Source organism: Oncorhynchus mykiss, chromosome 25, assembly GCF_013265735.2.
Source record: "Oncorhynchus mykiss isolate Arlee chromosome 25, USDA_OmykA_1.1, whole genome shotgun sequence".
NCBI classification, from domain to species: Eukaryota; Metazoa; Chordata; class Actinopteri; order Salmoniformes; family Salmonidae; genus Oncorhynchus; species Oncorhynchus mykiss.
In genome coordinates, this window is record NC_048589.1 from 27882777 (window position 1) to 27904563 (window position 21787).

The window sequence follows — 21787 nt, forward strand, 5'->3', positions numbered from 1 at the left end:
AACACCTCATTCCAAAATCATGAGCAATAATATTGAGTTGGTCCCCCATTTGCTGCTATAACAGCCTCCACTCTTCTGGGAAGGCTTTCCACTAGATGTTGAAGCATTGCTGTGGGGACTTGCTTCCATTCAGCCAAAAGAGCATTAGTGAGGTTGGGTACTGATGTTGAGCGATTAGGCCTGGCTCGCAGTCGGCATTCCAATTCCTCCCAAAGGTGTTTGATGGGGTTGAGGTCAGGGCTCTGTGCAGGCCAGTCAAGTTCTTCCACACCCATCTCGACAAACCATTTCTGTATGGACTTCATAGACATCATAGCCACGTTGAAAGTCCCTGAAGTCTTCAGTAAGGCTGTTCTACTGCCAATGTTTGTCTTTGGAGATAGCATGGCTGTGTGCAAGATTTTATATACCTGTCAGCAACGGGTGTGACTGAACTAGCAGAATCCACTTATTTGATGGGTGGACGACATACGATTTTCAGGGATACAGTATCTTCAACCTAGCTTCCTTTCCCCCTGAACACTGGATGCAGAGACCCTGCTCAGGCTTTTATTTTATGCCTGGTATGTTAGGTTAGGGCCAAGGTGGAGGGGTAGGAACTTTCCACTCTTTGTGTAACATGAGGGATCCTATGTGACCGCTACTCTTCTGGTGTCTCTCTGTGCGTCTGCAGGGAGCAGATCTTGCTGGTGCTGTTAAGGGTGACTGAGTGTGTGATGAGGAGACATCCCTCCATCATGCCCCATGGCAAGAAGAACATCACTCTCTCTGGGAGGCTGGCCGGGGCCGTCTTTCAGGTACCCAGCATAGTACTCACAACATACAGTTGTTGTGTCCCAAGCGGCACCCTGTTCCCTATATAATGCACTGCTTTTGGCCTGGGCCCATGAGTTAAAAGCGCTGTACTATATAGGGAAGAGGATGCCATTTGGGACACCTAATGTGACTAACCGCAAGGGCTTTTTCTTAATAGTATTTTCTTGATTCCTCATGTCCTCTCCTTGAATCCTCCCCTCGCTGCCCACTGAAATTTTGAAAATAAGTTTGGGAGAGGACACAAGGAATCGAGGCAAAGACTTTTGAGAGAGCCATGGTGCCTCCATAACCTTCCTCTGCATGAGACCTAACTAAGGGATGTTTCTAAGGGACGTTTCTACTTGTCATGCTACTTTGTCGGTCTCTGACTCTCCTCCTTCTCTGGTAGACCTTGATAGTGGCCTGGATCAAAGGGAACCTGAACGTGTACATCTCCAGGGAGCTGTGGGACGACCTGCTGGCCGTGCTGTCCTCGCTCACCTGCTGGGAGGAGTTGGTTACAGAGTGGTCCCTCACCATGGAGACGCTCACCAAAGTTCTGGCCCGCAACCTGTACAGGTAACGACAGGAGAGAACATTCTAAACACACATACTGTAGAAAGCACAAGTCTTAGCATTTTGTTAAGACATGTAAAGAAAATACAGTAAAACTTAAATTAATAGCCCGGGCAAATATTTGATTAAATCCCTGAACACAACAGTCGCTTATTAGAGCCAGGCTTCTATTCGAGCCAGGAGTCTTTTTCCTTAATGCACACAGCTTTTGTTAATTTTCATAGTTAATTGTTTAATTCCAGAATTCACTTCCAGCATTTTAATCAATTTATTATATTATTTCCTGCACTAATGTGTTATCTGTTACACATTGTCAAGTTTATTTTGTCTTAGTATGCCTCTATTATGTATATATTTTTTAAAGATCCTTGACAGAATAATGACTGCATTTTCGGCAGTTCTTACATTCGCCAATAGAGGGCGATAAGATGATTTCTGGGGGTCTACACTCCCGAAGTTGTTGACTGTTTTTGTGCTTGCCAGTTATTATCAGTTTCTTACTGCCAGATAGATGATTGCTTTTTTTCAAGTCATTGCTGAATCAAACATTAAACCTCGTAAACAATTGAATGTAATTCATGATAACCCCGTAAACAATGAATTTAGACACGCCGTTTATTTGAGACAGGCATTTATTTGCTGAAATGTGTGCCGTTGCCTGCCTATTAAAAGGGACCGGCGGCTATTTGAGACTGCGTTTTAATTGAAGTTTTACGGTAATATTAAACAGAGGTTCAATTTGTAATGGAATCTAAGTGAGGGATGGCCATTTTTTTATTTTATTATTATTTTGTTCCATAACCTGTACAGTCTGGACCTCAACGAGCTGCCCCTGGACAAGCTGAGCGAACAGAAACAGAAGAAACACAAGGGAAAAGGTACACACACTGCTTCCTCTCTCTATCACTCTCTCAGCAGTGTACTGGAGGGTATAGGCAGGTATATGCCGTATAACCACATGGGCATTGCATGTACTCACTTCTTAATACCCGCTGATAGGTACCAAAGTGGTCTAGTGGAGGAATACGCCATTTCAATTAATAAGGCTGATGGAACAGATCAGAATGTTTAGCTTAGAATTTTGATAAACTATTAGTTCTTCACATTTAGGCGCAGCAATGTACCGATGGTTGTAGGCCTTCGCGTGACTACCAAATTGCAATTTGCAGGAAACCGGCGTTCTAAAATGTGCACCACACATACGAGCGGTTTCATGGACAGAGATGGAAATATCCGTTCGAAATGTAAAAATAGAGGGGATTTAAATATGCAACAACCATCATGGTTTGCTAATTTTACTAAGATAATGCTTTTGGCTGCTTGACAATGGAAGAAAGTTGAAGGAAAGCCAATAGAACAGGAGAAAGCATATGACTAAGTCTATATAAAAATAATTGCCTCCATGTTTCTATGGTGGGATTTTGGCTATAGGCTACTTTAAAGTAAGGTAAGACATTCCTCATAATATGAAGTCAAATGTCCAGGTTTAAAACAATTAAGAAATATAAAAAATATAGCGATGATAATGATAGGCCTAACCATCTTCTGGTAAATGGAAACGCTTTCCCAAAACCTTATTTTATTGCATCAATCCAGTAGCCATTTATTTTCCAACTCCAATTCATGTGCTACAGAAACACTGCTAACCAAACAACAGTGCTAGGTGCCTGTGCAATTGGACCACTACACCACTGCTCCCTCACTCACTCACTCACTCACTCACTCACTCACTCACTCACTCACTCACTCACTCACTCACTCACTCACTCACTCCCTCCCTCCCTCCCTCCCTCCCTCCCTTTCTATTTTTTAACACCACAGAGACGTTCCAACCTGAACCCAATCTTTCCCTCTCTGTGTTGGTCACTAGGGGGCGCTCACGAGGGCCAGAAGACGGCTGTGGGCCATTCGTTCTCTAAGGGCTGGAGCAGGGACCAGCCTGGGAGCGGTCAAGCAGCAGCCATGAGGCAGCGCAGTGCCACCACCGCTGGCTCCCCGGGTATGGAGAAGGCCAGGAACATCATGCGCCAGAAGACTGTGGGTTAGTGTCACAGCTGTCATATTTATCAGAGGAAACTACATGTCTACATATGGGAAGGGTGGTTGTCTTAACCTTATGGCAAGGCGTTTAAGATATATTTTCATGGATGATTTAAAATGCTTTATGTGATGGTTTCAGTAGATCTATGTACGTGGCACATTTGAGTAAGATTTTGGTGTAATGGTCAATGCTGCTATAATGCTGCTATACTGCTGTTAACTGTCATTAAATTATTTTAGCCATTTATACATAATCAATGAAATAGGAAATCAGTACTGTGTGGGAGTCCTCCAGTGAAGAAGGTTTCAACTGAGCATAAGGGTTGTGTGGGTTCTCTTTCAATTATTCGTTTCGGCATTTCACTATGGGATATGCCCCCAGCATATTCATCAGAAGCCTTATTACACTACGCCAGCCATAATTGGCTGAACATCGAGACGTGTGTCGGGGAAGGGTGTCCTTCCTACCTTATAAAGGACAATGACGCAGTGTTTCTGAGTCATTGTAACACCTCTTCTCGCTTTTCATCAGAAAGCTTACCTCGACACGACTGCATTTTCCAGAAATAGCTAAACTGTACACAGACGTGAGCTTACAACTCGCTCACCGGGTGCTTTTCTTGGGATTCCCTTCACCATAGCTAGAGGAAAATTATTTGAGTGAGTAACAGGTACAGCTGTGACACAGCGAACTCGTTCACAACCAAGTTAGCTGTATCCGAACAGTGATTAGTCGTCGGCAAACTAGCCACCACGCTAGCTAGCTTTTTTTTTTTTTTTTTACTTCGGCAAGAAAAGTTTACTAGCTACATCAAGCTATCTTTTCAAACCTTTCCTTTCGGAAACAGTACCTGGCCATCACACCGAGTGCAACCGTCGGAGATAACCCACTCTAATCGCTAGCTATCGGCCTAGCATACTATGCATTTTTTTTCTGGCAGCTAAAAACATAGCATCCAAGCTATGCAACAAAGGCATCTCCCACATCAAACAAGAAGAAGCTCCCAGCACGAATCTGCTCCTGTGGAAATAAGATATCGACCAAGGACACCCACTCGGTGTGCTCCGCTTGCCTTGGGCTGCAACATGCCCAGGAAGCATTAGCCTCCCTTGGCTCCTGTCCACACTGTGCCTTCTTCACTGTGAAGAGCCTCCATCGCAGGTTAGCACGCCAAGCTAGCCTGAGTCAACAGGATCCTAACATGGAGACCGGCGCACCGGAGGTGATGGATATCCCCACGGGAGATCGTGGCACAACGGCTAGCTCTAGCTGGGGCGACCAGCTCGACGCCATATCACCGCTGCTGGAGGACTCCACCTGCAACCTCGCAACACCCCCCCCCGCCGACAACGACTCCACAGGATTTTCCGACAGTCTCCTTTCAGAATCATCTGTTGGAGACAAAGATTCCTCCATCCCCTCATGCCAGCCCACCAAGCTTTCTGCCGGGGAATCAGGAACAGAACACGAAGGGGGGGCACAATCCACACCTTACCAACCAAGTACGAGTCCTTCCAGTCCTCTGTGACAGAGTAAAACTAGAGGTCGGTTGCCACAGCAGTGAGGGCTCTCAGCACCACCTCCATGCTCTCGGCATACCAAGCAGAGCTACAGGAGGAGCTAGCGGTCAAACCAGAGCCTGGTCTATGGAATGAGATCTGTATTACCACAGACCTCAACCTGCGTCTGCTCACAGCCGCTGTCAGGGAGAGCCATGTGACTCATGATATCCCAGGAGAGATCTGGATGGCTCAACCTATCAGTGAGAAGCTGAAGATCCTAGATGCTCCAGTAGACCCTAAAAGCCTTTTCGGTCCCACTGTTGAGATGATGCAGAAACGTTGTGAGGAGAAAACGAGGGAGGGTGAAGCTGTCTGCCCAGGAATACACAGCCCAGTGCCTACCCTGTGCCTCTCCGCACCTTCGCCCAGGCTGCAGCAGGTCGACCACCCTCAACCTTTAAGATCCCCAGACGCCCAGCCCCCTAGGCTGCGAACCCAGGGCAGCAGGGAAACTTGGATTCTAAGGGCCCCTGGTCTAAGAAGCCCTCCTTCTCTCCCATGGCACCAAGGGGCCAGCCTGCTCCTAACCCCACCCAGTGGGGGAAAAAAGTGCATGGTCTAGCGATGTCCCCATCGCCAGAGAGGCAAGAACAGTCTCCCCAAGCCCAGTTCTATCCCCTCTTCCAATCCCGAGCCTGTTCCAGGGTGCAAGTTCCCAGGCACCTCAGTGTTCTTCCGGCGTACCTGGTCCAAGTTGGTGGTCACAGAGTACAGCCCAAAGAGGAGAAGAGACCATGTTCAGATGGATGCTTCCACAAAGCCCCCCTCTTGTCTCAAACACTCCCCAATGTCAGTTCACATAAAAAATGTTAACACTAGCGCAACCAGGCTACAGGCCAAGGGAGCAGTCAGACATGTTTCTCATGAGCGCGTTCTCCCGCTACGAGCCAGCTGGACGCGCGTAGTGCGTCACGGCCTGTCGCACACCCTCCCCCCAGAGGGGCATCATCTATGGGGGAAAGCCCGGGTCAGCCCTCTCTCGGAGCAGAGAGTGAATTGGCGGGCATGAACAGTGTCAAACTGGGTACAGGGCACAATAGACAGGGGATACAGACTACAATTATCTGTCACCCTGCCCAGATTCAAGGGAATCATATGCGCTCAGGCTCAGGCGGAATCAGCGCATGTACTCCGAGAGGAAATCACATCGCTAATAGGAAAAAGGACAATAAGAATTGTTCTTCCCGAGCAAAGCCACTGCGGTTTTTACTCGATATTTCCTGGTTCCAAAAAAGGAGGCAGCCTACGCCCGATCTTAGATCTACGTGCTCTGAACAGACACATGAGAAAGTACACTTTCAGATTATTGACACACACACTGCTCTGCTACGTTCTGTGCGCCCAGGCGATTGGTTCATATCCGTCGACCTGAAGGACGCTTACTTTCACATCTCAATATACTCTCCCCACACAGGACATTTCTCAGATTTGCTTTTCAGTGCGTGATCTACAAATTTCTGGTGCTCCCTTTCAGCCTCTTGTGTCACCTCCTGTCTTTACGAAGTGTACCGAGGCAGCTATAGCCCCACTCAGAGAGAAGGGCATTCAGCTGATGACATACATAGACGATTGGCTGCTGTGCACGCAATCGAAGATGAGGTCTTAGAACACAGTCAGCTATTATAGGAACACCTGACACTTCTAGGTTTCAGAATAAACACAGTAAAGAGTGTTCTGATTCCCACGCAGACAATATCTTTCCTAGGTTTAATCCTGGATTCGGTATCGTTCAAAGCTCGCCTTTTTATGGAACATATAAGAACATTCCAAGATGTTCTAGCACTGTTTCACAGAGGGAACCTGGTCTCATTCAAAACATGCCTGAGGCCACTAGGCTTTAGCAGTCATTCCATTAGGACGTTTGAACATGAGAGGGTTAGCTCTTTACAGTGTCCTTAGCATTAAAGTTGTTCCTCCCATTTCTGGTGGTGCGTCATGTTCTAGTCAGAACAGACAATACCACTGTTGTGGAGTACATAAACAGACAAGGGGGACTGCTATCCCCTCACTTACACACACGGGCACACATACTGATTATGTGGAGCAGTGTGCATCTCCAGTCACTGAGAGCTACTCATGTACTAAATCTGGGGGCAGATTTACTTGCCAGGGGGAACCCTTTATACAGAGAGGGGAAGCTCCACCCAGAGGTAGCCAATCAGGTTTTGATGTACTTCGGCATGCCAGCAGTGGATCTTTATGCATCAATGGAGAGTACTCAGTGTCCACTGTTATTTTCCGTGAGGGATCGGGATGCACCGATGGGAGTGGACTTGTTGGCGCACGAGTGGTCACGCGTCCTCCTGTATGCATTATCCCTCCGATCCTGATTTCCCCCACCCTAGCCAGGGTGTGATAGATGGGGCTATCGCTCATACAAATAGTGCCACATTGTAATTTCCACTGAGTGCTAGAGCCGCATCCATTTTAGTCCCTTTATAATTATAAATGGCAGGTGTTTGAGGAATGGTGCGCTAAAATACAGACAGTGTCATTCCAGTGCTCTGTCCCGGTAATCCTGTCGTTTCTACAGGAATTAGTAGAAAAAGGAAAGGCCTTTTCTACCATTAAAGTATATCTGGCAGCTATTTTGGCTTGTCAGGAGGGTTTTGGGAACATGACAGTGGGGCAACACCCCCTTGTCACTCGTTTTATAAAGGGTGCACGTCGCTTGTGTCCGGTGTCCAAACTGCTGGCCCCGTCATGGGATTTATCAGTTGTTTTGGATGCTCTATGCCAACAGCCTTTTGAGCCGCTGGATCAGGTGGAACTGAAGATTCTTTCATTTAAGACTGCGCTATTACGACTACTGACTTCTGCAAAGCGTGTAAGTGACATTCACGCATTCTCGGTGCACTCGTCATGTCTGCAATTTGCACCTGGTAACAATAGGGTATCATTGTGGCATCAACGATTGCATATGTTGTGTCCAGTACGTGCTCTGCGCATTTACATGGGCAGGAGGGATTTAGGAAATGTGATCATTGGTTTGTTTCCTGGGTGAAACCTCACAGGTAAAGCACTCACTAAACAATGCCTCTCCCACTGGATAGTGGGGGCTATTGCTTTGGCCTGCACAAGTAAGGGTCTTCAGTCTCCTGCTGGTCTACGGGCTCATTCCACTAGAGGAATGGCTACGGCCTGGGCTTTATTTGGGGGCATATCTGTCCAAGATATTTGCTCAGCAGCGAGTTGGGCTTTGCCTTTGCAAAGTTCTATGGGCTTGATGTCACTGCACCAACCCTGGTGCATACTGTTTTACGTGCACGTCTTCTGCGAGTAAGGCCCATTTGTGTGATATATAGCACAGGGCAGTCGGTCGTCAGGATAAGCTTGTCTGGCAATACGGGACTCAGTATATCCCATAGTGAAATACCGAAACGAACACTTGAAAGAGAACTACAGGTTACGACTGTAACCCCGGTTCTCTGATAGTATGAGTGAGGTATTTCACCAGACCATCCCCTCCTTGCATGAGCGAGGAAGATGTGTGGTTTATTCTTGAATGACTCAGAGACCCGTCTCGACGTCCAGCCAATCATGGCTGGCGTACTGTAATAAGGCTTCTGACGAATACGCTGGAGAAGTATCCCATAGTGAAATACTTCACTCATACGATCAGAGAACCGGGGTTACAGTCGTAACCTACAGTTATAATCACGGAGGGCTCTGTGACCTGGCTCCTGAGGTACAGACAGACAGACAGCAGCTTTTCCTTTTCCTAGTTCTCCTCTCTGAAGGTCACTGCTCTCTGCCTTACGCTCACAGTCCTCACTTTCTCCTTTCACTTTCTCACCTTCCTCCTCTCTCCTGTTTTTACCTTCCTCTTCTTTCTAAACTCCTTTTCTATCCATTTCCTCTCTGTCCCTCTATTCCACGACCCCTACTCTTCTCTATTTTCTCTCCCCTTTCCTTCTTTCACCTCCCCTCCCTCCTTTCTCTCCTTCTCCTTCCTTCTCTCTTCTCTCTGTGTTGCGTCCGTCCGTCCCTCAGCCCTGCGTAGCTGCTCTACGGGCGACAGCTTCCTGTCCCAAGCCTTTATCCGCAGCGCTAAAAGTGCCCCTGTCCTGATCCATCCTCTCCACCCTCTCCTGTCTGACTCTGTCCTCACCTCCCTAGCTGACGAGCTGGCAGGTAGAGCCCACTACTCTACGCCTGTACCTGTACCTCTATCTGTACCCCCCTCCACCCACTTCACTTCTTCACTCACTATCTGTATGTTCTTGTCTGTCTTTGCATGTTGTTTCTATGCTTGCCTTTGCTTGTGATTCCACACAGCCTGCTTGTCTTGGTGTGTTTGTGAGCTCTTGTTTGAGGATATTTCTCTCAGGTCTAGACTCTGGCGGTGTGTTGTGTTTTTAGGCTGTTGTTGTTGTTTCTGAATCACTATTTAATATCCTTCTCAGATCCAAACAGTTTCCCCTGCATGCGGTTTGGTGTGCACACCTAGTCCCTATAAATGTATGATTTTATGGCTTCTGCTAAAATATGACATATTGTCAACCCATTTTTTAAATTATTTTTTGGGGATGAATTCTCATTTGTTCTTATTGATGAATTGTAATTAGTCTGTTTCCTCTACTGCAGCTGTTTTGGCTTTAATGATATGGATATGATTGGATGCAGCTTAAATATTCCATTAACCATGAAAAGGAATGCAGTTTTGCCATGTTTTGTCTGCCATTGTTTTTGTATATGAGAACATGCATACATAAGAAAACAACATGTTATTGCATGGACTTGGTTGGTGCTCTTGGGTGAAATGAAACCATTAATACAAACCTGCCTATTGGGCTGACTAAATTCAACTACCTGATCATTTCATCCTTTACACAGATGTGCAATGCATTCGGGAAGTATTCAGACTCCTTCCCCTTTTTCACATTTTTTAACGTTACACAGCCTTATTCTGAAATTGATTAAACAGATTTTTTTCCCTCATCAATCTACACACAATACCCCATAGATGACGAATCGAAAACAGGTTTTTAGGGATTTTTGCAAATGTATTAAACATTTTAAACAGATAGAGTCTGCCCCAAAGCCTGCCTGTGTTGTCTTCACTGTGTGCTTAGGGTCATTGTCCTGTTGGAAGGTGAACCTTTCAAATTCAATTTTATTGGTCACATACACATGGTTAGCAGATGTTAAAGTGAGTGTAGCGAAATGCTTGTGCTTCTAATTCCGACAGTGCAGTAATATCTAACAAGTAATCTAACAATTTCCCACACAACTACCTAATACACACAAATCTAAAGGGGTGAGTGAGAATATGTACAATTTAAGTCGGAAGTTTACATACACCTTAGCCAAATACATTTAAACCCCGTTTTTCTGACATTTAATCCTAGTAAAAACGCCCTGTCTTAGGTCAGTTAGGATCACCACTTTATTTTGAAGAATGTGAATGTGAAATAATAGAATAATAGTAGAGCGAATGATTTATTTCAGCATTTCTTTCTTTCATCACATTCCCAGTGGGTCAGAAGTTTATATGCACTGAATTAGTATTTGGTAGCATTGCCTTTAAATGGTTTAACTTGGGTATAACATTTTGGGTAGCCTTCCACAAGCTTTCCACAATAAGTGGGTGAATTTTGGCCCATTCCTCCCGACAGAGCTGGTCTAACTGAGTCAGGTTTGTAGGTCACCTTGCTCGCGCACACTTTTTCAGTTCTGCCCACAGATTTCCTGTAGGATTGAACTCAGGGCTTTGTGATGGCCACTCCAATACCTTGACTTTGTTGTCCTTAAGCCATTTTGTCACAACTTTGGAAATATGCTTAGGGTCATTGCCCATTTGGAGGACCCATTTACGACCAAGCTTTAACTTCCTGACTGATGTCTTGAGATGTTGCTTCAATATATCGACATAATTTTCCTGCCTAATGATGCCATCTATTTTGTGAAGTGCACAAGTCCCTCCTGCAGCAAAGCACCCCCACAACATGATGCTGCCACCCCGTGCTACACAGTTGGGATGGTGTTCTTCGGCTTGCAAGCATCCCCCTTTTTCCTCCAAACATGACGAAGGTCATTATGGCCAAACAGTTCTATTTTTGTTTCACCAGCCCAGAGGACATTTCTCCAAAATGTACTATATTTGTCCCCAGGTGCAGTTGTAAACCGTTGTCTGGCTTTTTTATGGCGGTTTTGGAGCAGTGGCTTCTTCCTTGCTGAGCGGCCTTTCAGGTTGTCAATATAGGACTCGTTTTACTGTGGATATAGATACTTTTATACATGTTTCCTCCAGCATCTTCACAAGGTCCTTTGCTGTTGTTCTGGGATTGATTTGCATTTTTCGCACCAAAGTACGTTCATCTCTAGGAGACAGAACGTGTCTCCTTCCTGAGCAGTATGATGGCTGCGTGGTCCCATGGTGTTTATACTTGCATACTATTGTTTGTACAGATGAACATAGTACCTTCAGGCATTTGGAAATTGCTCCCAAGGATGAACCAGACTTGTGGAGGTCTACAATTGTTTTTCTGGGGTCTTGGCTGATTTCTTTTGATTTTCCCATGATATCAAGTAAAGAGACTGAGTTTGAAGGTAGGCCTTGAAATGCATCCAAAGGTACACCTCCAATTGACTCAAATGATGTCAATTAGCTTATCAGAAGCTTCTAAAGCCATGACATCATTTTCTGGAATCTTTCAAGCTGTTTAAAAGCACAGTCAAGTTAATGTATGTAAACTTCTGACCCTCTGGAATTGTGATACAGTGAATTCTAAGTGAAATAATCTGTCTGTAAACAATTGTTGGAAAAATAACTTGTGTCATGCACAAAGTAGATGTCCAAACCGACTTTTCAAAATTATAGTTTGTTAACAAGAAATGTGTGGAGTGGTTGAAAAACGAGTTTTAATGACTCCAACCTAAGTGTATGTAAACTTCCGACTTCAACTGTATATGGATGAGCGATGGCCGAGCAGCATATGCAAGGTGCAATAGATGGTATAAAATACAGTATATATGATATGAGTAATGTAAGATATGTAAAGATTATTAAAGTGGCATTATTTAAAGTGGCATTGTTTTAAAGTGACTAGTGATCCATTTATTAAAGTGGCCAGTGATTGGGTCTCAATGTAGGCAGCAGCCTCTCTGTGTTAGTGATGGCTGTTTAGCAGTCTGATGGCCTTGAGATAGAAGCTGTTTTTCAGTCTCTTGGTCGCAGCTTTGATGCACCTGTACATGCCTCGCCTTCTGGATGGTAGCGGTGTGAACAGGGTGTGGCTCAAGTGGTTATTGTCCTTGATTGTCTTTTTTGCCTTCCTGTGACATCGGGTGTTGTAGCTGTCATGGAGGGCAGGGAGTTTGCCCCCGGTGATGCGTTGTGCAGACTGCACCACCCTCTGGAGAGCCTTGTGGTTGAGGGCGGTGCAGTTGCTGTACCAGAATGTGTTACAGCCCTACAGGATGCTCTCGTTTGTGCATCTGTAAAAGTTTGTCAGGGTTTTGGGTGACAAGCCAAATTTCTTCAGCCTCCTGAGGGTGAAGAGACGCTGTTGCGCCTTCTTTACCACTGTCTGAGTGGGTGGACCATTTCAGTTTGTCTGTGATGTGTACACCGAGGAACTTAAAACAAAATTGATCACCCCCTTTGTCCCCAGTTTGAGGTCCTGAGATCTCTGGAGTAGGTTTTCATCAAGGATCTCTCTGTACTTTGCTTCGTTCATCTTTCCCTAAATCCGGACTAATCTCCCAGTCCCTGACGCTTATAAACATCCCCACAGCATGATCCTGCCACTCCATGTTTCACCTTAGGGATGGTGCCAGGTTTCCTCCAGACGTGACGCTTGGCATTCAGGCCAAAGAGTTCATTCTTGGTTTCATCAGACCAGAGAATCTTGTTTCTCATGGTCAGAGTCCTTTAGGTGCCTTTTAGCAAACTCCAAGCGGGCTGTCATGAGTTTTACTGAGGAATGGCTTCCGTCTGGCCACTCTACCATAAAGGCCTGATCGGTAGAGTGCTGCAGAGATGGTTGTCCTTCTGGAAGGTTCTCCCATCTCCACAGAGGAATTCTGGTGCTCTGTCAGAGGGACCATTGGGTTCTTGGTCACCTCCCTGACAAAGGCCCTTCTCCCCAGATTGCTCAGTTTGGCTGGGTGGCCAGCTCTAGGAAGAGTCTTGGTGGTTCCAAATTTAAGAGGCTACTGTATTCTTGGGGACCTTAAACGCTGCAGACATTTTTTTTGGTACCCTTCCCAGATCTGTGCATCACAACAATCCTGTCTCTGAGCTCTACGGACAATTCCTTCAACCTCATGCTTTCGTCTGTGCACTGACATGCACTGTCGACTGTGGGACCTTTATATAGACAGGTGTGTGCCTTTCCAAATCGTGTCCCATCAACTGAATTTATCACAGGTGGACTCCAAACAAGTTGTAGAAATATCTCAAGGATGTTCAATGGAAACAGGATGCACCTGACCTAAATTTAGAGTCTTACAGCAAAGGGTCTGAATACTTACAGTACCAGTCAAAAGTTTGGAGACAAGTTTGGTTTGGTTGAGATAATGCCAAGAGTGTGCAAATCTATCATCAAGGCAAAGGGTGGTTGCTTTGAAGAATCAAATCCATATGTGTTATTTCATAGTTCTGATGCCTTCGCTAATATTCTACAATGTAGAAAATAGTCAAAATAAAGAAAATTCCTTGAATAAGTAGGTGTGGCCAAAATTTTGCCTGGTACTGTATGTAAATAAGGTATTTCTTTTTTTTTATACATTTGCTAAAATTTCTAAACCGGTTTTTGCTTTGTCATTATGGGGTGTTGTGTCTAGATTGATGAAAAAAAACAACAACTATTTAATCCATTTTAGAATGAGGCTATAAATTAACAAAATGTGGAAAATATATGACTGTATATGATCATATTGCTGCACCACGGTGTGGTGTATGTTACTGATCCATTCCCTTCGCTGTGTTTTCCTGCACGTAGAGTTGGTAGGACCCCTCTCCAGTGAGCTGTGCCCTGTGTATCCCCTTTGTCCAGATATGGAGGACCCCCCCATGGTCATGGCCTCTCGGGCACCCAGGATCCGCCACTGCTCCCAGAGCGAGAATACCCCGGCCTCTGAGGTGTTCTCAGCATCCAGTGACCTGGAACCCCAGGGGCCTCCGCTCCCCCGCAGCAGCAGCGCTTCTGACATCATGGAGCCCTTCATCGCTGAGAGGGTCAAAGGTGCACTTCCTGTCCCCGACAGTCCCCCCTCTCACTCCACCATCACCGCTGTCTTTGCCCCCCACCACGCCCACCACCCCCCTTGCTCCTCCCGGAGCCACTCCCTGCACCCCCCCAACCCCCACACAGCCCCAGGTAGCAAGGTGACCTCTCTGGAAGTGGGGGATAGCATCTATGACTACCTGTGGCAGATGATAGGCCCCCGCCCCCCTGCCCCTGACTGGACATGTGGTGGAGCCTCCTTCTCCTCCAACCTCACCCAGTCCTCTGAGAGAGATGAGGAGGGGGACATGCAGGGGGAGGAGGACCTGCTTAGCTCTCTCAGGGAGTACCTGATGCACATAAGCCTGGAGGGGGGAGGTGGAGGGGGGGAGAGGGGTGGCCCTAGTGATGCTGTGGAGGGTCGCACTGTGATGGTACAGTCAGGGTCACAGCAGGTCAGGAGACAGGTCCAGGTAAGGCAGCATAGCATCTTAAACTCAGCAGAAGAGAGCAGTACAGAGGCAGAGCAGCAGCCTGCTGAGAAGAGCATCTATGAGTGTTTGGAACAGAGTGATGACTGGGAGCTGATCAGCAGGGCGAGCTCTAGTCTTGACCAGCATGTAACTACTCGGGGAACAGAGAATAGGGCAGAGCCCTACTTGGTCAGGCAAGACGCCACAGAGTGTGAGTATAATAATGAAACAGGAGGTTCAGGCCAAGAGGCCCCTCAGCCCCAGCAGCAGTCCTTCTCCCTCAACCTCCACCACTCCCTGAAGCCCAGGCTGGTCCGGGGTAGGCCCAAAAAGCGCCATGGGGCAGGGGGAGGGGTACACGTCAGCTTCCGGCCCTCCACAGAGTCTGTCCAGTTCCACAGCCCTCTAGACTCCAAGGAGGCCCACTGGAGGACCAGGCTCCGCCGCCTCAGCCACTTCAGCAGCCACTCTGTAGGAGGGGTGGGGTCTGGAGGGGCTGGGACAGGGGCAGGGTTGGGGGGGTCAAAGGGTAAAGATAGGTCAGGAGGGGAGGGGGTGAGCGGAAGTGGGGAGCAGCCGGAACGGGAGGCCAGTGGAGTGGGGGGTCATGCGACTGAGCCAGGACGTGTCCGTCTGGGGCGTTCCTCCCTTCGGCCTCGTGGGACCCGGTCCAGGTCCCAGGATGCGGAGTCGGGGCTCAGTCCTTCTCGGCAGCAGCAGGGGGCTCTGTTGGGCGGTGTGTATAAATCTGTGGTCCATGCTCTCTCCAAGCCCAAGGCCCACGCCTCCGGCTCCGCGTCCCCGCAGCGGCAAAGCAAAGCCCCCGGCGTGGCCACAGAGGCGCCCCTGAGGGACCTGTACACTCACGTATTGGGCTATTTTGGAAAGAAAGCACCAGGTGAGAGACTTGAGGAGCGTCACTGTGCTCCAAGGCACTACCACAACATGGAAAAACAAAACTACAGAATGAAACAAAAACACAAAGCACCACCGTTCTATCTCCTCCATCTTTTTCATTTTTTTTTTATTAACTGTTTTTGCTGAATGCGGATTGAATTGAAGCATCTTTTTTTTTTGTCTTTCCTGTTTTAAAGTAGCAGACATGATCCCCAAAAAGAACCAAAGCCCGGCCAAAGGCCCCACCTCCTGGGATGACTCTCCCCTCCTCCTCCTACAGCTTCTTGGACTAAATATCTTCTTCCCCTCCTCTTCCTTCCCTGAATGATGCATGCGGCCTCATACCTCCGCCTTCTCTATCATAGCAACTCAACACCTTACAACACATTAACTGCACACACTGGGGGAAAATCTACAAGCCAAAACTGGCTATCTAACTCATTTACATTGATAAATTGACACAGAACACATAGTGTAGCATGATACTGGTCTATGAAGTCCATTTCTTCCATGTATACATGAAACTGGGAAATGTATCTGTGTCCTCCAGACTAAGCTGATGCTCTAATAACAACATATCAATATACCTCCAAACAGGTGGGGGCAGTATAACCCTTTTGATGTAGAATAGGATTTCAGCACCACGCATTGAGCTGGGCCCTCTTGAGTCACTTCAATGACACCACAAAGTCCAATGTCTCTTATTTTTTCTTCCACTAAATTTCACTGGCGTAGCTAGATACTATTTTAACATTGGCAGTTGACACAGCTTGCCATAATCTTTGGGTTAGCAGAACATGCAGTAGTGGCTTCTTTGGGCAGTAGATTCACACATTTTTAATGGCAGGTCACTAGTTTAAAACTTTAACACAGTTGAAAGTTCAAACTATCCAGAGAAATGTCATGGGATGGAAACATACTCTCTGCCCTCTGCTTCTCTTTGACAATCCAGTTCAACATTTAAGTGAATACAGTAACTGTTAATTAATGTATCATGGCCTTCATATGTATGCTGCCTCATCTTTCAGTTTCCCTTGGCTACCCAGTTAACACACTAACTGACTGGCTGCTCCCTCACCAAACCACAGTGCAGTTTACATAGCTAGACTGACTGACTGCTCCCTCGCCCAACCACAGTGCAGTTTACATAGCTAGACTAACTGACTGACAGCTCCCTCACCCAACCACAGTACAGTTTACATAGCTAGACTAACTGACTGACCGCTCCCTCACCCAACCACAGTGCAGTTTACATAGCTAGACTGACTGACTGACCGCTCCCTCACCCAACCACAGTGCAGTTTACATAGCTAGACTGACTGACTGACCGCTCCCTCACCCAACCACAGTGCAGTTTACATAGCTAGACTAACTGACTGACCACTCCCTCACCCAACCACAGTGCAGTTTACATAGCTAGACTGACTGACCGCTCCCTCGCCCAACCACAGTGCAGTTTACATAGCTAGACTAACTGACTGACAGCTCCCTCACCCAACCACAGTGCAGTTTACATAGCTAGACTAACTGACTGACCGCTCCCTCACCCAACCACAGTGCAGTTTACATAGCTAGACTAACTGACCACTCCCTCGCCCAACCACAGTGCAGTTTACATAGCTAGACTAATCTCTCTTCTGTGATGTGCTGTACTCATGGCTTAGACAAGACGACAAAGTTTTGTCTCTCTCTCTCTCTCTCTCTCTCTCTCTCGGACTGCATGCATGTGAGTAACTCCTGCATCGCTTTACTGGTTGGACTCAGTTGTGTTGGTTGTATTTTCTTTAAGATTGTTTCGTTGAGAATTGTGCAGCAGTTACCTTAATTCTTCATCTTTATTTAACAGCACATACAACACCACAGTTACCTTACTTTATTGACTGATACTTTTACACAGGCATACATTTCTGAACTTAACATTATCCACTGCCTATAGGAATGACATGCATTCAATATTTTAGTCCAATGGTCTTGTATTGTGTTGAGGAGATCTGTATGATAAAGATGTGAAGATGCTTGTAGCTGTGTGTGTCAGTATCTTCTGACAATGGGGTGACGTGTATGTCCTTTGCTCTCTGCCTGGGCACAGGCAACAAAGAGGACCCTTGTCAGACGATGCGTCCTGTGTCCAGTGACAACGGCAACCAAAACTTTGGAGACCTGATGGACGAATTTATCCAAGAGCGTCTGCGAGCGAGAGGCACCTCGGTAAGTCACCTTTCAATTTTCTTTTTCATTTCTCATGCACACGCGTGCACACACACGCACACACACCATTTCTGAGCTGAGTTAATAAGTGAATGTTCTCAGCTCATGCTCTCTATATGTTTAGTCCAAATATTAGAGTACTAACTTCTCCTCTCTATCTCTCTCTGTAGGGCATGACGAGGCGTGGCAGTAGCCCCTGTAGTCTGGAGATCCCCAAAGACCTGCCGGAGCTCCTGGGCCGTCAGAACGTCTCACAACCCGTGGACGACCCCGGTGTGCCCTCTGAGTGGACCTCCCCCGCCAGCAGCAGCGACGTCATCAGCTCCGACAGCCAGTCAGACTCCTTCAACGCCTTCCAGTACGCCAACTGCAAGTTGGAAAGTAAGTGACAGCTGATGTCACATCTCGTTAAATCAGTGACTCGTGTTGTTAAGGATATTACAGGTTGTAAATCATGATTATATCAGTTAGCTCACGCTTGCTTTGCATGCATATTGATTGTGTAAAAAACCTGGTTCTGTAACTAAGTAACATAGTAGGGGAGTGGATCGGAGTGGGAGTGGATCGGAGTGGGAGTGGATCGGAGTGGGCGTGGATCGGAGTGGGAGTGGATTGGAGTGGGAGTGGATCGGAGTAGGAGGGAATTGTATATTGCTCTTGACATGCTAGAGGACTACTACTTGTACTGACCACTGGGTGGCACTATGCTGTTAGATTTCAGCTTTGGTCCAGATGGCTGTGGTGCTGGGTCTTTGGACCAGGATAACGCTAGCCTTGGAGGGCTGCCCCAGACTGCAGAGGAACAGGAGCTGTCCAGCCTCACCACCCTGCACATAGATTCAGAGACCAGCAGTCTGAGCCAACACGGCCTGTCTGCAGACGCCATCACCATCACAGGTCAGAGAGAGAGAGAGACACACACACACACACACAGACAGACTCAGAGACCAGCAGTCTGAGCCAGCAAGGCCTGTCTGCAGACACCATCACAGGTCAGAGTTGCAGATTCACAGATCAGAACACATCGGCTTTCAATGTCCACATCACTCATCCTTTTATACATCTTAGTGTTGTTCCCACATTAAAGAACTTTGATCATCTAGGAAAGCTCATAGAAATCCATGATAAAATAAGGTTTCAATCTAATAAATTATTATTATACAATGTCTACCTAATTCATTATATCAATCTCTGTGTGCCTTCATCCAGGTTCAGAGAGTGCGTCCCCGATGCATTCCCTGGGTGGTTCCTGCTCACAGAGCCCGTCTCCAGCCACCCTGACCGCTGAACACATAGGGCTGCAGCACGAGGACCTGCAGCTGGATGAGAAACTACATCACTCTGTACTACACACTCCTGATGACCTGGGTAATACACACACACCAACACTGCTCTCTATAGTAACTGGTTTATCTAGTCACTACCCAAACTTGAACGGTCCCTCACCTATCTGTCACACAACACAAACACACTACACACTCAGCCTTACTTACATACTAACAGTGTACTCAAAAGTGTTGTCCCCCTTTTCCCTCCTCTCAGAAACCAGTGAGTTTCCTACAGAGGACTGCAGTGTGATGGCCGGTGGCTCCCTGACCGGTTGGCACGCTGACGTTGCCACGGTGATGTGGCGGAGGATGCTAGGCATTCTGGGTGATGTGAACACCATTAAGGACCCAGAGATCCACGCGCAGGTCTTTGACTATCTCTGTGAGCTGTGGCAGAACCTGGCCAAGGTGAGGAACCATACGTGAATCAGACTGTGTACTCAATACAAGAATGGAAGTTACTGGATCAATGTATGTAAGACACTCATTCACAACATTAATTTACTCTTTCTTTCTCTTTCTCTCTCCTTTCTTTCTTTTTCTCCTATCTTCTCTCTCACTCTTTTCTTTCTTCTTTCTCTCTTTCTCCTTTCTCCCTCTCTCACCAGATCAGAGATAATCTGGGCATCTCTCTGGACAACCAGTCATCTCCTCCTCCCCCGGTCCTCATCCCTCCCCTCCGGATCCTCACCCCCTGGCTCTTCAAAGTAAGTATTACCCCTCACTGTTCCATTACTTTATAAAATACATGTACTTTGAGGGCAACATACAGTACCAGTCAAAAGTTTGGACACACCTACTCATTCAAGGGTTTTTCTTTATTTTTACTATTTTCTACATTGTCGAATAATAGCGAAGGCATCGAAACTATGAAATAACACATATGGAATCATGTAGTTACCAAAAAACTGTTAAACAAATCAAAATAGATTTTAAATTCTTCAAAGTAGCCACCCTTTGCCTTGATGACAGCTTTGCACACTCTTGGCATTCTTTCAACCAGCTTCACCTGGAATCCTTTTCCAACAGTCTTGAAGGAGTTCCCACATAAGCTGAGCACTTGTTGGATGCTTTTCCTTCGCTCTGCGTTCCAACTCATCCCAAATCATCTCAATTGGGTTGAGGTCAGGTGATTGTGGAGGCCAGGTCATCTGATGCAGCACTCCATCACTCTCCTTCTTGGTCAACTAGCCCTTACACAGCCTGCAGGTGTGTTGGGTTATTGTCCTGTTGAAAAACAAATGATTGTCAGGATACCATATCACTGCAGAATGCTGTGGTAGCCATGCTGGTTAATTGTGCCTTGAATTCTAAATAAATGGCAGACAGTGTCACCAGCAAAGCATCCCCACACCATCCCACCACCTCCTCCATGCTTTACTGTGGGAAATACACATGCAGAGATCACCCATTCACCTACTCTGCGTCTCACAAAGACATGGCAGTTGGAACCAAAAATCTCAAATTTGGACTCATCAGACCAAAGGACAGATTTACACTGGTCTAATGTCCATTGCTCGTGTTTCTTGGCCCAAGCAAGTCTCTTCTTATTGGTGTCCTTTAGTAGTGGTTTCTTTGCAGCAATTCGACCATGAAGGCCTGATTCACATAGTCTCCTCTGAACATTTGATGTTGAGATGTCTGTTATTTATTTTTGTTGTAATTTGAGGTGCAGTTAACTCTAATGAACTTATCCTCTGCAGCAGAGTTAACTCTGAGTCTTCCTTTCCTGTGGCGGTCCTCATGAGAGCCAGTTTCATCATAGTACTTGATGGTTTTTGCGACTGCACTTAGTTTTTGAAAGTTATTGACATTTTCCGGATTGACTGACCTTCATGTCTTAAAGTAATGATGGACTGTCGTTTTTCTTTGCTTATTTGAACTGTTCTTGCCATAATATGGACTTGGTCTTTTACCAAATAGGGCTATCTTCTGTATACCACCCCTACCTTGTCACAACACAACTGATTGGCTCAAATGAATTAAGAAGGAAAGAAATTCCACAAATTAACTTTTTTACTAAGGTGTAACGGATGTGAAACGGCTAGCTTAGTTAGCGTGGGCGCTAAATAGCGTTTCAATCAGTGACGTCACTTGCTCTGAGACCTTGAAGTAGTAGTTCCCTTTGCTCTGCAAGGGCCGCGGCTGTTGTGGAGCGATGGGTAACGACGCTTCGTGGGTGACTGTTGTTGATGTGTGCAGAAGGTCCCTGGTTCGCGCCCGGGTATGGGCGAGGGGACGGTTTAAAATTATACTGTTACATTGATGCTGTTGACCCGGATTACTGGTTGCTGCGGAAAAAGGAGGAAGGTCAAAAGGGGGGTGAGTGTAACGGATGTGAAACGGCTAGCTTAGTTAGCGTGGGCGCTAAATAGCGTTTCAATCAGTGACGTCACTTGCTCTGAGACCTTGAAGTAGTAGTTCCCCTTGCTCTGCAAGGGCCGCGGCTTTTGTGGAGCGATGGGTAACGACGCTTCGTGGGTGACTGTTGTTGATGTGTGCAGAAGGTCCCTGGTTCGCGCCCGGGTATGGGCGAGGGGACGGTCTAAATTTATACTGTTACAAAGGCACACCTATTAATTGAAATGCATTCCAGGTGACTACCTCATGAAGGTGGTTGAGAGAATGCCAAGTGTGTGCAAAGCTGTCATCAAGGCAACGGGTGGCTACTTTGAAGAATCTCAAATATAAAATGTATTTTGTTTAACACTTTTTCGGATACGACATGATTCCA

At 46.6% G+C, this 21787-nt stretch overlaps 1 protein-coding gene across 10 annotated transcripts in view; it reads left to right on the forward strand.

Annotated features, from left to right (window-relative positions):
- LOC110505733 (ral GTPase-activating protein subunit alpha-1) overlaps window positions 1–21787 on the forward strand; it is a 125095-nt gene that overhangs the window by 22761 nt on the left and 80547 nt on the right. For 7 of the 10 annotated variants that reach the window (XM_036962487.1, XM_036962488.1, XM_036962490.1 and 4 more), the window contains exons 14-25: window positions 674–797; window positions 1205–1374; window positions 2182–2249; window positions 3242–3412; window positions 8968–9108; window positions 13977–14165; window positions 17607–17725; window positions 17896–18106; window positions 18440–18622; window positions 18935–19093; window positions 19268–19461; window positions 19662–19760. In XM_036962487.1, the coding sequence (XP_036818382.1) occupies window positions 674–797; window positions 1205–1374; window positions 2182–2249; window positions 3242–3412; window positions 8968–9108; window positions 13977–14165; window positions 17607–17725; window positions 17896–18106; window positions 18440–18622; window positions 18935–19093; window positions 19268–19461; window positions 19662–19760 (1828 nt within the window). The remainder of the gene's footprint in view (window positions 1–673; window positions 798–1204; window positions 1375–2181; window positions 2250–3241; window positions 3413–8967; window positions 9109–13976; window positions 14166–17606; window positions 17726–17895; window positions 18107–18439; window positions 18623–18934; window positions 19094–19267; window positions 19462–19661; window positions 19761–21787) is intronic. The other 3 variants (XM_036962493.1, XM_036962489.1, XM_036962494.1) reach the window with 1 other exon arrangement.